Genomic DNA, 18,052 nt, shown 5'->3' on the forward strand with positions numbered 1-18,052 from the left:
AGCCCGAGCCTCCGCGTCCCGCTGGATCCACTCCTGCCTATGCTGGTGCCCGCAGCCGGGGCAGCCCTGGGGCACCAGCCAGGTCCTTCCGCTCTCCCCTGGGGCACGAAGGTGACAGGAGCGCTGTATCCGTGTCCAGCAGGCAGGAGCGGGGGCCTCGGGGCAGCCACCCCTGGTGCTGTGCAAACCCCACACCTGTGTGAGCACACCTGCCCCGGCAGGGCCGGCACTGGGCTACTGAGCCACAGTGTGGGGCCGCTCCCAGCAGCGCTCCCCGGAGCTCCTGGAGCTCTTCCTCCCCGTCTAGAGCTCTGCACGGGCCCGCCCGGGCGCCCTGGTGCAGGGCTCTACACAGCTGGAACTCGAGGGCACAGCACTTCAGCAGCCAAATGTAAAAGTTTACAACCTTGCAAAAGCACTTCCAGTCCTTGACCCTAGGGAGAAGTTTAGGAACTGTTCTGCCAACATACATGGAAGATGTGGGAATTTGGTGACTGGATATTTACAGAAGAAAGCTGTTGCCTAAAATCCTGTTTTCAACCTTAAGAATTACAAGTTACTTCTTTGCAATGTGGTTACATATGCATGGAAAAACACATTTAGTAAATATTTAAGGATTATTCTATAATTTTTTTAAAAAATATTTTATTTTGTTGTACAATAGGTAAAAACATACAGTAGAAGGATTTGTATAGGATACATTTTGTAATACAAATATAAAATCTAAACAATCACTTTTATTTCTCCACTAGTCACTGTAACAGTAGCATCAACATTTTGTTTTTCCCATTAATTGTACTCGTTCCAGTTATAATTCTATACCAAGTTGTTGCAGACTAACTGGGGAATCAAGAAAACTTGACTTTGGGTAACAAATATTGTTGCATAATTGTAAGAAGTTATTAAGTTTTCTTTTTTTTGAATTTAACTTAATACATTCAAGGTTTTGCGCATTACAGTGCCCCTGGGTTTCACTTTAGTCAGACACCTCTCCTGAGAAAAGCACTTTAATTAATGTCCACAGACTGAGTCAGCCAGGTCAGAGAAGCACATGAAGCTACCTGGCATCCATGAAGTTCATCTTGTTGGTTCTTATACCTTTGTTAAATTAAGAAACCTTTACAAATATAAAACAACTCTTTTGAAAGGGGGAGGCTGCAACAGCTCGTGCCAAGAGGCTCCATGGACCACATCAGGTGTCACACACCCAACACTTAAATTGCTTTAAAGTTTTAGCAAGAAACTGCCTCGAGCTGGAGCACTCCTCTGCTGTACAGCAGTGCAGAAATGCTGCAGCATCAAAGGAAAAACAAGGGGAAAAAAAACCCAAAAAAGCAATTGAGTTCACTTTCAGTCTCTGAAGTGAAGGAAGTGCAAAACAAAGCGCAAAGGGCAAAGAATAAATTAAAGACATAAAAATATTTTCCCCTTCCCATATAAATCTTCATCCTGACTGTTCCTCTTTAAAAATTCTCACTGGGAAAAGCTAAACTATGAAACATTTATATAAAAGTTCGCAGCTTTCAGACAGAGGTCCTTGAAGAGGGAAAAATCAACCATGCAAGAGAAGAACCAACAACTTTGACAAACTTGTTAAAAGTGTGTGCAGGTTTTGGTATTTCTGTCCATCCACTGCACTCTCCTACTCATTTCCATGCAGAAATCTTTTATCATTAAAAGTTTTTTAAAGCAACAACATTTGTCTATCTAACATCCAGATTAAAGGAATGCCCTGTACACGTGAGAACTGTTTCAGGAAAAAATGGTATATTCCAGAACTGTTTTACTGATGTCTGCCAACATGAAAGTCTGACTATTCATCTTTAAGTGAAATCATTCTTGAAGTCCATTTTCAGAAGTGGTCAAATTAATCACTCTAACTTCATTTGAAAAACAAAACCTCAACACAAACCAGCAGCTAAATCAAGAGCCAAAGGAAGGAACCTGGCGGCAATTCCATCCAAGAGAAATCACTGAAACAAACCCATTTTGCTCAGAACAGAAATCTCAAAGGAAACATGGCAGGTTCATTAGGAGTCATCCATCACTGCGTTCCCACTTCCATAGCCTGACTGATACTGAGAAGATGCCAGTAGCAGAGTCACAGCAATGGCATTGACAGGGGGATTTCATGGAGGATAGTCCAAACCGAAACCCGATGGGGAAAAATGGAGAAAAATAAAAAGGCACCAATATAAGCCACAACATTTATGAATACGATATATTTTAACTCTCTACATGGAGGAAGCCAACCTGCTCCTTTTTGATCTTCTTCTTTGGCACAACTTCGGCAGATTTCTCAGACTCAGAGCGGGTTCGAATCGATCTTCTCTGTTGCTTCTTTTCTACAGAACCTGAAGAAGGAAAAAGGTTTCCATTATATGATTCCTTGTATTTCTGAGGTACACCAAGATGTGCAGCATCAAAACAAGAGGTAAAGGAACGAAACCAAGACTTTGTCCTCTTTTGAATATTTTATTTTTAAATTCAGTTCCAAGCTATTGACCAGCTGGTGCGGTGGCTGCAGACACACATTCTGATTCCAGAGACAGATCAGCTTCAGAAAACAGGCACAAGTAACAGGAGTGGAACAAAAGGCTGGAATTCAGCTTAGGGCAAACAGATTTCCATAATCCGTAACACACCTCTCAGGCAGTCTTCACTTGGGTAATTTTGAACCAAACAGTCCATCTTTGGTGTTTTGGGAAGGTAGCCACAACCAACTCCTTGAACAAAAACAAACTAGAAATTTCATTCACAAAGCACAGCTCCAGGATTTCCCCCAAAATGCCAGACCTGTGCTCCCCTCTGTGGGGTGACAGCCTCTGTCACATAACTGGAGCCAGCCTCACCCTGTACCTCCTGCAGCCACACCAGACCTCAATGCTCACCTGAAGGTTTTGAGGTGAAGAAAAACTCCGCACAAACAGAAGCATCGACCACAATGTGTTACCGTCATTAATGAATGTGAAAATCAGGTTTTTAAAAGTATTACCATAGAAAAAACCCTCAGATTAATGAAGGTTATTGTGACATTTCAACAGATGAAGAGGGAGCTACTGGGTTTTTGGCAACTAAGGCTAGCAAAATCTAAAGACCTTTCTGTGGTCCAGCACCTCCCAAAAAGGCACACTGAGAGCCACAGACATGACAATCAACACCATGGGCAGCTGTTGGAACAAGCACACACTTGGAGCTGACAGAAAACTGGCACCTGAGGATTTACAGTGAGCTGCTGGGAAGCATTATTCTGGGTTTTCAGTCCGGGAGGTTTCACCTAAAGAGGACACAACTGTGAAGTACTTTGTTTTCTTCCAAGCAAAACTGCAAACTCCTGGGAGCTGACTGAGCCAGATGGATGCACTGTTAGGAGCTGTAAACCTGCCTGGTCTTGTCAGTAGATCAAGTATCTAGAGACACACACGGGCTCGAACCAGACTGAAAGACAGCCTTGCAAAAGGACTTCAGAGAAAAAAATGAAAACTCCTCTTGGTCCATTGGATGAGCATTTTTCCCATGGCTGCATGGCTCGGGAATGTCTCAGTAACTGAACTATCCAGCTGGAAAAGTTATCGTGTTACAACAATTGGATTTCTGAGGGGAAAAATTCTTTTTCTTCAAGGGAAAGAACTTTTACAGCATATGAATTAATGAATAATAGCAATTAGTTATTAATCATTTAGAAATTAATTACTCGGGTCAACATCCATCATGTCTGTCCACGTGTAACTTCTGGTTCCAATAGGCCCCATGCCACGAGGAACTCCCACAGCTGCAGTGGGTCACCACATCAGAGCTGGGGAACATCTTTTGTCACTTTGCTGTGTGACCAAAATCCCCTGAAGCAGCTTCAGATGTGACCAACAGTTACTTTCACCAAGAATGGATTTTCTCCCTGTGCTGCCCCCACTGAAGCCAAGGAGATAAGAACAAGCCCTGGATCAGAGAATTCCAGAACCAGAGTGCCTAATGTTGGCTGACAGCAACACTGACCACTGCAATGGGCACCTTCTCCTCTTCCTGCTTTCCAAGGATCCAGTCATCACCTTCACAATGCTCCCATTCCATCTTCAGGTATATTTTCATCCAAAGTTTCAGGACAGATGTTGGACCAGCCCTCCACCTCGCTTGAGATAAATCCTAGTTCAGTGTCTGCAGGCCAGAAGCAGCAGGGATTCTCAGGGCTGCACTTGCAGATTTCAATTAAGGGACTTATCTTTCCAGCATTAGTGAATTCTGGGCATCTGACTGCAGGTTATCAATAAGGACTCCCAGAGTCAGACTGGCAAATACTTTACCGTAAAGGGATTCTGAAGTTCCACTGACCTTACATTTGAAAAAAGGACTTGGCAGTTATGTTCCACAAGAGGGGACCAATAACTGGACTTTGGGAATGGCTTTGAGAGTGACTGGAGTGTGCACTGCAGGTAAGCTCAGGCACTTACAGCGTGTTAGCAGGTGGAGTGTTACGTATCCAAAAAGCCTAAGAAAACGAAAAAAGAGAGGCTCAGAATTCTCACCCCCTACATCTGAGGAGCCATAGGGAAGCTGAAGCCTTTAGATCCCAGGTGAGAGAAGCAGAACGGCAATGGCCTCTCCTGCTGCAAGGCAATTCCAGTAGCCACAGCAACCACAGCTGGGAAGAACCACCGCTGTCAACAGCAGGGGAATCCTCACTCACAGCAGGAAATCCGGAGTGCCTGGCCGAGTGCTGCAGTCCCAAACACTCCATAAACCGACACATCAAATAACCCTGCCTAAAACCATCACACAGACAGAACCTGAAGCGTGTTTGCAGGACTCATGGATGCTGTCCACTGAGATTTCTGACTCTGGTTCTCATCTATTTCATGCTTGGAAAGGGAGAAATAATCAAATAGATGGATAGTTGAAGCAGAAGTGACACCTGGCTACATTATGAAATTCAAATAGCTCATTCAAGGTTTTCCCATTTCAGGCCCAAGTTCTGTTATTTGCTTCAGTGGTTCTTCTCCCTCAGAGCTGATATTTCAAAACTCAGTGCTTTATGATGTGCCCCCTGAGATGGCTTCAGAAGACAAGCACTACCTCATTTGGTCGGTGGAGTTAGTTGAAGCAGTTTTTTAAAAATCCCTGTTCTTTAACAGGTCATGCAAAAACTCAGCAACAAAGCCTAGGGAGTCTCCACCCTGACTCAGACATTCCCTACTGAAATGTGCCACTCCTGACTCTTTTGCTTTCACCACAGCTCCTGTACTTTACATTTGAGGCCAAAAGCCATGGCAATACCCTGCTAACACACATCCACTGGGTTGTCTTCTAAACCAACTTGCCATTGCTCTGCACAGGACATCATCCCCTGATGACTCGGGCTGTAAGCTGCAGACAAAGTTCAGAGGCCAAACCACCAATCCCCCCCCAAGCCGTGCTGTGTGTGCTGGCTCACCATGTGTGACACCAGCCATGCTCAGTACAATTATTATGTAAACAGAAAGATGTTAATCATTTTTAAGTAATGAGAAAATGCTGGGTTTGATATTTGAATTTTCATGCTGAGGGCTCAGGTTCAGACCAGGACTGCTGTTTCCCTACCTGCTGCCCCAGAAGTCGTCTCAGGAGAGGATGTGTTTTGCACCACTGCTTTTTCACTTCTCTGAGCTGATGAAGAATTAAGTTTCTCTTGTCCTTTGACGCTTATTTCTGTTTTGTTACCAACTCCCTTGAAAAGAAAAGAGGAAACAATTGTCTTCCCCTGTTATAAAGGTGTGTTGCTACCAGGTAACAGACCTGCCCCTGAATTTCAGAACAGAAAAAATCAATGCTCTCCAACCCAACACACGCACAGGATTAATCTACTACAGAGCTGCTTCCCTGCAGAACTTTCCACCCCTCTCGATCTCCCCTTACACACAAGGAAAACATAATTCCAGTGACTTTTCTAAACATTACCTTCTCTATAGGGCTTAGGATGAAATAAATACTCTCCAGGTAGAGAGGCAGAAGAAGGAGGCAGAGAAATAGTCCTAAGCCTTTTCCTTAACACTGACTGTGGGAAGCTGCTGTACACCTGAAGGAAGCTCAGAGGCAGAACTCAATTTAGAAGTCTGTTACACAAAATGTAGTTATTACTTTTTAGTACAATATTAACAGTTTTCTCATCTGTTTCCCACAAAACCACTGATTTTATCAAGAATTTTGGAATTCTTTCAACTAGGAAGCTGAAGTTAAACAGCTTTAATATTTTTAACATGTTATGAACAAAAATATGGCCATCTGTAGGGAGCTGCTCTGCCACCAGCAAAGTTACTGCCAGAGCTGCACTGAAAGATTCTATCGTCACATCTGTCTGTTAATCTCTCCAATGAAAGGAACATGGATGGTGAAAGCTTGGTGGACACAGCTGAAGTTCCCCGGTAAGGCAGGCTCGGGATAACTCTGGAGCAAAGGAGGGGTCACTGCACCAAACATGTACCTTGGTGGAATAAACAAATTGGTCGATGAGTTTTCCATCCCCAGCAGCATTCTGAAGGGCAAAAACCTGTTCAATTTTAACAACTGGAGACATGTTACACTTTTGCAGATCCAGGTTGTGCATGGTTATGGAAGCTGGTAGGGACTTCCTAGCTGCAGCTGTTTTCCAGGCGATTTTCACAGGTGGTGCCTCCTCCTCCTCCAGGCTGGGCTGCCGGCGCTGGCCCAGCCTGCGCGCCTCGACGTGCGAGGGCGATGACCCTGCCGCGCCGCCGGCGTGCTCCGGCTGCGTGCTCGGCGCTGGCCTCGGCCGCCGGTTCTTCCTGGCCTCTGATTTGGAAGCAGCAGTCTTTTTGGCCTTGGCCAAAGCCTCCTCTGGCTCTTGGTCTACGTAAATGAAGGTGTACTGTTCTATCCTCTCTTCCCGGGTCATTTTCAGCGCCTTCTCGGCGTGGGCAATGCCAATGTCCCACTGCGCTCGCTCCCTCTGCGGCCGGGGCTTGCGAATCTTAAGGGACAAGACAAGCACTTGGTTACACTGAAGATTTTGCCACTACAGCCCTTAAACACAGTCCTGAGGGTCTCTGCATCTCTCAGGCAGCAGATTGCGGTCTGCTCTCCGTTTACGGGGTATTTTTGGCACTGAATGTGGACACTGAATTCCCTGCTAGCGAGATGCAGCCAGTCCTTCCCAGGGCAAAGCACTGAAGAGTTCCAGACCTGCCCCAGAGCACCTCCCTTACAGAGATGATCCCCCCAGTGCCCCCTGTACCTTCTGTTTCTCAGAGTGGTTGCTGGCTTGCTTGGCTGCCTCAGCCAGTAACTGCTCGTACTGTTTGTGCCCTTGGTACTCCCGGACGCGCTTCTCGTGCACCCAGGCCCGCTCTGGCTGGTTGCTGAAGAACTGCACGTGGTATTCCCGGGCACCTGAAACACCAAACACCAGTCAGCAGTTGCATCAACATCGCTCTGCCTGTTCAGCTCACACTGTCCTCCTCCCAGCACTCCATTCCTGAAAGTGGAGGTACCTGCCTTAAGTGCAGAAATACAACAGGCCAGATCCAGAACAGTTTAAGACGGAAGTTCAGGAGCTTGCCCACACTGAACACTCTCACACTGATTTGAGAAAAGCAGAAACACCAGTGCACAAGCCCATTCCCACAGCTCCACCTGCCCAGGTCACGTACCAGGTACTGTGCCTGTCAGGACTGTCCTGTTCAGCACACACAGAGCAGAATTCACACCGCAAAGGCAGTTTAGAATGAAGGTATTTTTAACAAAGGAACAGCTACAGACACCTGACACTCTGGCAAAGAGCTTCCTCCCTTACCTCTTGTATTAATTTTGGTATGCACGTCAAGCTGCGGATCACACGACACCATGCAAGGCCACCACGGGTACGTCCCCACCTTGGACCAAACCAGATCCCCAACCTGGAACTTGACGTCGTGGGTGACCTGCACTGGAAGGGACGGCACGAGCTGCTGCACCTGCAAAGGAAACACCAGGTTAAAGCCACGGGAGAGGATTGAGAGCACTTGGAGATGCACACACCATCCACAGGGACTTGTTGTTCTCTCAGAGATCCCTGTGGTCTGATAGTCCAAGATGAGAAAAACATTTCTTAGAAACATGAAAGAAAGGAGCTGCACACAGCTGGGATTTATGTAACAACATCACCGACAAACTGAGACACAAAAGAGCAACTTCCACCCCCAAAAACGATTCTGCTTCCTAAGCTGATTAAAAATACTGCTTTTAGGATAAAATAAAGCAATAAATCCAGTACAATAAGAGATGCATTGGTGCAGCAATGAGAACAATGAGAGTTTAAAAGAAATTACAACTGATTTATCAGATAAATTAAAGAATCAATGGAAGAAACAGTCCAGAAATAGTGACATTCACTAAGTTCGAAAAGTGTTAATTGGTGCATGTACTAACCGGGGCTTCTTCCAACACTGCATCTTCCCTTGGTTTCTCAGAGAGTGTGCTAAGCCTCTCGTTTGGTCTCTAAGAAATAGGTAACAACGAAGAGAAGAAAGGAAACAAACACAAACAAGGTAAGGGGACAGTAAAACAGCAGAAGATTACAGTGAAACCAGGCAGAAAAATATAACTTGCAGAGAGAAAGGCAACCATGAACCCAGAAAATATGAATATGACTACTTCTTGTACCCAATTAACATAGCAACATCACAATAAAGAAATATCTCCCCTACACTATTTACATTACTATCACACCTGAATATAACTATGTTCTCCTGTAACAGATGACAGAAGAACATACATTCAGAAACAGCAAATTCAAATAACTTTCCACCTAAAATAGCACACAATTTCCAAAAACCAGAGAACCCCATGTGAGCATATCCACAGTTGATGTGGTGAATCTCCCTGTACACCAGTTATTTGCAAGAACTGCAGTACATAAATTATGCTAAATATACAACATGACAATTGTAAAAATGATGTTAAACTGCATAGTGTTGACAAATATATTTGGAGGATCCAAAGTCCACAGCGCAGAGCAGAATCAGCCCCGACCAGAAGCTGGCACTGACGTGGGGTGGCCATGCCAGCGGGTGTGAGGGTCAGGGGCTGAGATAAGTGGGGCTGGGAACTATCTCAGGAGACAGATGCCACACACTTGCTTTTCCTGCAGCAGAGAAGTGTCAAAGGACTCAGACAGCAGCAAAGGGAGACATCAGACACAAGCAGCGAGGAACTAATAATGATGGCATCCCCCGTTATTCCCAGGCCACTCCAAGCCCAGACCCCACATCAGTCCATGCCGTGTGCACCAGAGAGCTGGGACACAAGGAAAGGGACAGAGCAGCTCAGGTCAGGGGTGGCACAGCCCAGTGTCCCATTTGGAGGTGTCTGTACACATCCACCATTTAAGACTAATCACATTGCTCTTTGGTGGGCAGAAATTCTTCCTCTCTGTACAGCAGGAAGCACAGCACTGATTCCTGCCTTTCTTTCACTACAGGGAGTAGGTGAAACCTCCCCTCTGCCAGGAGAGTCGAGCTGAGCTCACAGCCTGCAAGCTTCCAGCTAGCGAGCAGAGAGGCCAGTTCTTAAAACAAGGATTCAGAGCTTGACATTCACCAGTGTTCTCACAACATTTCCATTCTATATCAGCCTCTGCAGTATGGCCATCCCCTCACAGTCAGTGGATTTCCACCGAGATTACAGTGTCAGAATAAGGAACAACTGGTGATCATCTGATTTGCCACAGCCTCAGTAAAACTCAAAACTTTACACTCAAAACTCACAGTTTTGAGTGTAAAACTATAAAACAACTGTAGTTGTACCAAAAGTTGTTTGTTCCTATGAAGATGATCCCAAGTCACAAGTCTCACACCATTAACACTGAAGATGACAGAAGAGTACATGAAGATGAAACTGTGCAGTGGAAAGCAAAATGATGGGATGATAAACTTGAGACTGCCCTGGCAAACTCATACCGAAAACCACCAGCACAAAATCCTGTTCCTGTCAGAGCAGGCCGTGTCTGAAACAGGGCTGGGTAACACGAAACATTTATTGCAACACCACCTTCAGAAAGGGAAATGGAAGCAACAAAGAAGACAATAGCAAGACTAAGATTTCTGGTGAACTCTGGATGACACACATGACTAGGAACTTGGAATTCAAGATGTAAGGTTTTAGTTCAGTCTGTGAGAGACAGAAGATTCCATTCCTGTGGTAAGCAGAGGGAGAGGTACAGCTGAAGCTCCAGGAGTAGAACAGGAGTCACTGGTAAGAAGGGAAACAAACTGACAGCCTGATGTGGGGGTGATGGAGTCTGGCCAGAAAACAGGCACAGTTCATGAGAGGCCCTGCTCATGGAGTGCCAGCAGGACACAGCAGCTCCTCCAGCCACCTCACAGGGGCTCCAGCAGCACCCCCATGGAGCACAGAACCCACTCCACTGGATCAGAGCTGATCCCTGCAGGACAGGATCTTCTGCCTGAAAGCAGCAAGCACCAAGGGCTTTTTACAGACCTTACAACAAACTCAGCCACATTCTCTAACAGCCCAGCCTCTGCTGGGCGATTTCTGTCCTGGCCAGATATGGCAACTTCCCCATTCCTGGCACTACCAGCCTCTCTGCCACCCATTCCCTCAAACTGGGAGAGGCAGAAAGCAGAACCACAGAGGTGGCAGGAACAAGCACGAGAAAAGGAAACAGAAGTACTGGAGTGGCTTATGAAACTGAAAGAAAAAGAATGCGAGGGCACCAACATAATCTGGGTCTTTGCTTCCCAGAATCTCAGTTAATACCACCTGATGTACATCCTCTGGATATGGACGATACGGTACAAGAATAATTAATGTTTCACTGCTGAATACCTCAAGCAGCCTGACTTTCCACTCAACAATCTCTTGTGAGAGGCAATTTTAGGAATGTGTGAGCTTTTATCCAGAAGTTCTATCTTCAACACTGGCCAGAGTGTAGCAAACTCTAAACATGCTGTAACACTAAATAACATTTAAAAAACACTATATAACCTTTTCTAAAATTTGTTTTTCATATGAGCCTCTAAAGCAACATTGTGTTACCTACAAACACAGCTCCTGGCAACCTCATCCTGAGGCTCTGACGAGTAACTAAAGCCTGGTGACTCAGCGTGCACACAGCCAGAACAAGGACAAACCCTGCTGGACACGCTCTCCATCAACAATACCAGGTGTACAGATGGCTGAAATTACCATTCCACTTACATTTTGCTCTTCTGGTTCTAATTTTGGAATTTTGTGTGACTTGCGCTCTTCCGATCGGGAAGAGTCATGCTTGCTACTTTTTTTCCTTTTCTCTTTCCTCCCTTCATGTTTTGCCTTAGCATACTCCCTCGCTTGGACTTCATTCAACAGGTCCCCACACAGGGAGGACTCAAACAATTCCCTGCCATTCTGGATAGTTTTGGTTATTTTGAGTTTGATCTCTGGTGAGCCAGTCTTCTTTGGAATCCCCACTTGTGGAGCTGAAGGTGGTGGCGGAGGTGGCAGCTGGGGAGGGGAAGGTTTTTCCAGAACGTCATGCGGCCTCGCATTGGAGTTCTCCATGGGGTAATACTCTGGGGGACTGAAGTTCCTGACTGTCCCAAAGCCATTGGCCGATCCATTGGGATACTGAGTGTACGTCTGGTATTTGGCTTGGGGCTCGTACATGCTGATGGCCGGGGGGTAGCCGTTGGTGAGCGGGGGCAGCTCCTCTGCCGTGGGCGTGGGGTACTGGAAGCCTTGCTGCAGCGCAGCCTCGTACGGTGTCCGGCCCCCATCCTCAGCAGTGTCACTGCTGCCATCAAAGGCCTCCTCTTGGCGGATGTTGGCGGAGTCAATGAGTTGAGGTGGTTGCTGAATTGTGTTTCCCATGATCCCTTGCATGAAAGAGAAAGAGAAATCCATTGTTCTGCTCCAGCATCCTTAGCTTTCCCTTTTTCTCATAGGGCCTAGAGGCAGGGGAAGGGAAATAAGAAGTCAGTGTAAATTAAAAAACAGTAATTAAGCAAATTAAACAGTTGAGGATAAAAGGGATCTCAAGAACAATTTCCTCCTCCCTATTCAGCAGCCACCCTCGCATCAATTTAGAGGACTGGTGTTACTGAGCCTTTACAAAGGGCCGAATTGTCTTTCATATGGCAAATTTCTTCTTTTCCAAGACAGTTCAGAAAATATCAGAAGCACCTATGAGTGCCCAAGCGTTACAAAGTCAGAATAATGGAGCTGAAATCCCCAGCACTCTACAGCCTTCCTAGTGATGCCCAAGCCATGGAAGGGTTATTCCAACCTGAAACAGCTGGACAGCACTTCACCCTGCAGCATGTAAGAGATACCAAGTTCTCCTGACACAGTCACTGTAAACTGCACAAGCCAGGAACACCACAGAAAGACAAACAACAGAAAAACCTCTCCTCCTCCTCCCTCCCCACCTCCCTGCCAAAATTCGAGACATGAGCAGCCTTTGGGCAAGCCATAGGATGTTCTGAATAACAGCACGATGAAAACAAGTGGGTCATTCCACCTTGATCACTGGGAACCCAGTGCCCTGCAGCAGGCTCACAGGAGCTTCCCAACCTCTTCCTTCCCCAGAAAAGCAGGGTACAGTTTGCTTGCACTGGCTCTCAGTATCTGTGTGAGGAGGGTTATTCTGCCCCTCACACCTTGTTTTAATATTAAGCACTGCATGCTTCTGAGCCTCAGCATCAACAGATCCCCAAACCCTGCGGTTACTCACTGAATGAGATTCCAGCTGAGCACTGGCCATACACACCTTCAACTTTCCAGTGCATATTAAACCACCAAAATCAGACTCAGTCAAAGTTAGACTTCCAAAACTCAACTGCAGGCTCAGAGAAGGCTTTGGCATTCACGTAAACAGATCAATGATCAACAAGAAGCAACACACAGTGACCTGACCTGCAGGTAAGAAACACCAGTTTGCTTCCCACAAGGTTAGTTCAGCCCTTCCAAAGCAAACACGGCCCCATGGTATTTGTTCTGCCTGTGTGGGCACACAGAAGGGTTACTGTGCCCTTTTGCTCAGGGTTAGAAATGACATTAATGCATCCCACAGACACTTCTTCTAAAGGGAATCTCCATTAAACCCTGCCCACACACAGTTCTCACCCTCCCAAAGCCAAGCATCTCAGTACTTCAGCTAAAAGCTTTCTTAACACTGACAACTTCCTTCCTCCAAGACTGCAAAAAGTAACTGAAGTTCCAGCAGGAACAAGAACTTGACCAGATTTGTGCTGTTTTGGGGTGATGTTTTTCGATTATCTTCACACTTAGATTAAATTTATGTTCGTCCTTATCTTCACTGCCCTGTGAGATCGACTCAGGCATGTCTGTCACTGTAATTAAGCAACTCAGGGCAATAACAGCACAAGGCTCTGCAGCAGAATTTTCTCATTGCAGGAACTTTTAAACTTCAGGGCCATGAAACCATGCCTCCCTCCACAGCTCTGCACATCAGCCAGCAAACCAACACAAGTGTCACTGTCGGGGGATGCAAATCTGTGGAGCAGCACGTGGGATTGCACAGCAAGGTCAAAAACCCCAACCCACTCCTGTTCTGGGAAGAGGAAGTGGGACTGTTTGTACTATTTACCACCAAATTGTTACTTTTCATTTGCCAAACTGAAGAGCAAACAGTAGATTCTCCCACTAGGCTGAGTTCAATCTTTTCTTCTGAATACTTATTAAAAACTCTTTGGAAGCTGTGGCAGCACTTCAGGAACATCCACAGCTGGAAGGGCACAGTCCCAGCTGCACAGGCTCTGCAGAGGTGGCTGTCATTGTGCTTTGTTTTGTTACATGACAGAAGTGTGGATTAATGACCTTCAAAGCACTGCATTTACAGCGGATTTAGGAGCCACCATTGAAGAACAGAGCTACGATTTGTTTCTTTTTCATTTGTTCTGGAGCTCACCTGTGTCACTCAGCCTGGGTGCCAGCCTGTGCTGCACAGCTGGGAAGATCACACCCCATCCCAAATTCCTTCCTCAGTAACTCTGTGCAGGCTGAGGAGCAGGGTCAGGGCTCCATGGAACTGCTCCCAGCAGCCCCAAAGCACCGAGGCTGTTCTCTGTCCTCCCACAGCACCAACATCACTGCCAGCTCCTTCCTGCCCAGCCTCTCGCTGTCATCATTGTTAACACACACAGACTTTCCCACCCTCCTTCTTGCCCAAAACTCTGCACCAGTGGATCAGGCCCCACATGCTGTCCATATCTGGCTATCTGGGCAGCATTACAGTGAGAGGCCCTAGAATGACCTACCAAAACAGGACACAATGAGCAATCCTGAGCATGACTGATGTTGAGGAATCTCAGCATCCAAACCCAAGGAAGGATTACACTGTGTATGTCCCTCCTAAGCACAAATGTGAGGAATACCCCACAGTTACCACAGAGCCATCCCTGCCACACAGCAACACCATCCCAGACCACAGGGCAACAGCATTTCCAGCTGATCTTGCAGAAAAGTATTCCAGAATAAATTCTTCTCACTATGCTAGTGATTACTCTATTAACCCACTGTGTCAGCCTCCTGTGAGCTGCACAGTTTGGCTTCCAAATATGACCCATAGCAGATACAACACTGGAGATCAACAAATAGAGAGTTTCATCATTATAGGAAATGGACACTTCACAGTGACTGCAAACAACTTGAAATCAACAATGAAACAATTTGAAATTAACACTTTCAAAAGTGCAACTGAATTTTCTAATGAGAAAAGAGTTTCCACTTTAAAAGTGAGTGTCCACCATTCTGTTCTAGTCCTTTCCCAGGGCAGACAGGGACACAGGGCCATTTACAAACATTGAGACTCTACACACCTTCAGTAAATATTTTCCTGTCATCCATGGGAGAGTCACAATTCAAAGTAACAGAGGAAAAGGTAAATGGAAAAATAGAAGCAGTACAGAATAAGGCAAGTCAGCCTAGTAAGGCTCTTTCTAAGTGAACACTGTTTCAGTTCCTATCCCATGCTTCTCAGCTCAAGTGAGCATAACTCAGAAAATCAGCTCCACTCCAAGAGTGAGTGCTCAGTGAAGGGAAGGTATTGCAGAGACTATGGATCCTCCAGGTCCAACTTTTCACCAGCAATTGGACTTATCTATAACCAGTTTTAGCATGAGTACTTTTCAGCGTTGCTCTCAGAAAACAAGACTTGAAGTTCTCAAACCTTGCTTCCATGCTGCATTAGACAAAATAACAATTGACCTCAGATTATCAAACAATTCCAATCCCATGTGACCACAGCTTTTCTTATTCCCAATCAGAGAGTTCTGTAGGTTTGGCTGAGACTGGCTGTGGCCACAGCAGGGAAAAACACAACAGCTACTGATAAAAGTACAGCATACACATATTTTTAAGAGAGGCTTCACAAAACCTTTTGCCACCTTTTTCTGTTGACAATCCTCACACAGGGCTAGCACAGAGGTAAGGTGTTTTATGGATGGAAAGTGTGTGCTGTGAGACAGAAGCTGGCCTGCTGGCCTCCTAAGGGAGCTGGAAGCACTGCTGTGAGTCAACTGTGTGTGCTCAGAACGGTGTCACCGCCTCGCCACCCTGAGCTGGGCTTTCTATCAACAGGCCCAAAAGCAGAAGCTCCAGGACACCTTTATGTCCAAATACCAGCCCAGTTCCTGTCCACACAGGCCTAAATCTCTCTAGACGCAAACCTCTGCTCACATCCTACCAACCCCTCCTTACCCCACAGATGTTTACTGCCACTTCCTGCGCTGTTTCACCCCACAGTATCCAACCTGCGCTGGGGCTGGTCTCCTCAAGCACCCAACCAACAAACACAGCAACTGCTCTCAGTAGCTGTTCACTGCTGCAGGTGTTTGACACAGACAGAGCTGGACAGGCCAGGTGTCTAAACTCTCTGACCTCTCAAAACCTTATGCCTACAATTCACACACAGCCCCTGCCCCTCACTCCTCCCCAGAGTTGAGCATACCCACTGCTTCTAATCACATTAACCATGTCCCAGAGGGACATCTCTGTCACCTGGAACATCATCCCGGTGGGTCAGAACTGTATGAACTGCAGATAGAAATGAAACAATTGTTCCTACTAATCCCTGCATTCAGTCTGGGCAATCTGCTTTGTCCCATTCATCTCTGCATGTCCTTAACAAATCCCCCAGCCAAAACTCTGTTTGCACACGTTAAGGCAACACCAAATTTTCACCTGCACGTGAGTCTTTAACAGGAAATCTGCAGCCTGTGGATTTTTCCTGACTCCAGCTGGACTGAGCTGTTCCTCCTGGCAGACACCAGCGGTGAATCAGAGGCCTCTTGACAAACTTTAAAGCATGAGGTGAGGCTGCTTCCCTGTGCACCTTTGTAAAGGTGTTTTGTATTTGGTTTCTGAATGCCAGAAAAAACAGTCACGTCTGTAACTGGGCTTGATAAGCACATTTGGAAGAAGTTTCCCACGGTGCTGTGGAAAAAAACAACTTGGACAGCAGAGAAGAGGGGTTTGCCTAAAAAAGGAGCTCAGAGGCTCATTTGTTTAGAGAGCTGTGGGACTCAAATGGAAATCACGGAGCAAAAACTTTGGATCTTCAGGAAAAGTCAGGGGCTAATACTGCTATGAGGCCAGAAGTCAGATCTCTAGCAGTATCAAACACTGTAATCTCATGACAGGAAGCCACATATCACAGCCAGGGCAAGAACCACAACATGTCTCAACAAACCCCCTCAAACACAGGTGAAGTCGTGAAACTGGAAAATGCAAAATATGTTTGTATTAAAAAGAAACAGAGAGTCTTCAACCACCATCCTCCATCCTTACCCCGTACCTTCATAAAGCACATACTCAGGTTTTGGAGCAAAATCTTTTCAAGCAGTCCATAAAAATAATTAATTTTTAAAAAATTACATATAACTACCAAGGCGTTCACTGTGCACCTCTACAAAAGGTCACTGAAAGACTTAAACACTCATCAAAACACACTAGTTTTTCCTTCAACTATAACTACTGGCTACTTAATATTATCCTTTGGGCTAGTTAATATCTGTACAACTATGTCATCATTAAGACTTTTAACAACAAATTGCACTGAAACGACCGAGTGTATCGACAGCGAAATGAAAGCACCGTGAGACCACAACAAAGTGCAGCACAACGCAACGGCACTGCAAAAAAATAACATCAGAGCAACAACAAACGCTGAGCTGACGCGCAGCTCTTCCCGCGCGCAATAAAACCCTTTTCCTCGAGCTGGGGAGGCCGAGGCACGGTGACACCGGGGTGAAAGCCCGAGTTTCACACCTGCAGGAGGTCGGGGCTGGGCCCCGGCGGGAGCAGGGAGCGGAGCCGGCCGGGGGGGCGGCGCGGGGGTCCCGCGTCACGGCGCCGAGCCCGGCCGAAGCCGGGGCCTGTCCCGCCCGGGCTCTGCCCTGCCCTGCCGGGGCCCTGCCCTGCCCGGGGCCCGGCCCCGCCGCTCCGGTGCCGCCGCAGCTCCCGCAGCAACATGGCGGCCGCGGCCCCTCCGCCCCGGGGCCGCCGCGGCCCCGCGCTCACCTTCAGTCAGTTCCATTCTCACGGCCCCGCCGCGTCCGCCCGGCCCCGCGCAGACAAAGGCGGCGGCGGGGGCGGCGCGGGGCCTCCGCCTCCTCCTCCCGCAGCACCAGCAAGGCCGCGACGGAGCCCCGGCCTCGATTTCCGCGCCCCCGCCGCTGGCGCCGGCTCCGCCCCGGGGAGGCCGCCCGCCCCCAGCGCCCGCCGTGGCCGAGGGAGGCGCTGGCGGGGCCCGGCGGGGCCGGCGGGGCGGCGGCCGAGGGAGACGCTGGCGGCGGCGGCGGCGCTGGAGCGGCTCAGCCAGTGCGGCCCCGCGGACGGCCTCCGCCTCCGCCCGCCCCCCGCCGCCGCCGCACTGCGCAGCCGCACGCGCACGCGCCGCCGTCAGCCATTGGCCGCTCGGGCGGTGCCCGCCGCGAGGCACCACGGGAGATGTAGTTCGGCCCCCTGTGGCGGATGAGTGACCCCCGAGGGGACCCGGAGACAAGAGAGGATTGGGTGCGATTTGTGTCCATTTCGGGGCTCCTCGGACAACAGGGACAAGGGGCTG

General features: G+C 47.6%; 1 protein-coding gene across 3 annotated transcripts in view; it reads right to left on the reverse strand.

Moving 5' to 3' along the window:
* NSD3 (nuclear receptor binding SET domain protein 3) overlaps positions 1-17,658 on the reverse strand; it is a 31,493-nt gene extending 13,835 nt beyond the window's left edge. For 2 of the 3 annotated variants that reach the window (XM_014259554.2, XM_005530809.3), the window contains exons 1-8: positions 17,506-17,658; positions 11,185-11,912; positions 8,395-8,463; positions 7,781-7,940; positions 7,223-7,377; positions 6,452-6,958; positions 5,572-5,698; positions 2,254-2,354 (exon numbers count right to left, since the gene is read on the reverse strand). In XM_014259554.2, coding sequence (XP_014115029.1) covers positions 2,254-2,354; positions 5,572-5,698; positions 6,452-6,958; positions 7,223-7,377; positions 7,781-7,940; positions 8,395-8,463; positions 11,185-11,868 — 1,803 coding nt within the window. In that variant the 5' untranslated portion in view covers positions 11,869-11,912; positions 17,506-17,658. The remainder of the gene's footprint in view (positions 1-2,253; positions 2,355-5,571; positions 5,699-6,451; positions 6,959-7,222; positions 7,378-7,780; positions 7,941-8,394; positions 8,464-11,184; positions 11,913-17,505) is intronic. The other variant, XM_014259553.2, reaches the window with a different exon arrangement.
* Between the last annotated feature and the right edge of the window lie 394 nt (positions 17,659-18,052).

This window comes from Pseudopodoces humilis, chromosome 30 (assembly GCF_049639895.1).
Source record: "Pseudopodoces humilis isolate 2021_Gansu_Grassland_sample_001 chromosome 30, ASM4963989v1, whole genome shotgun sequence".
NCBI classification, from domain to species: domain Eukaryota; kingdom Metazoa; phylum Chordata; class Aves; order Passeriformes; family Paridae; genus Pseudopodoces; species Pseudopodoces humilis.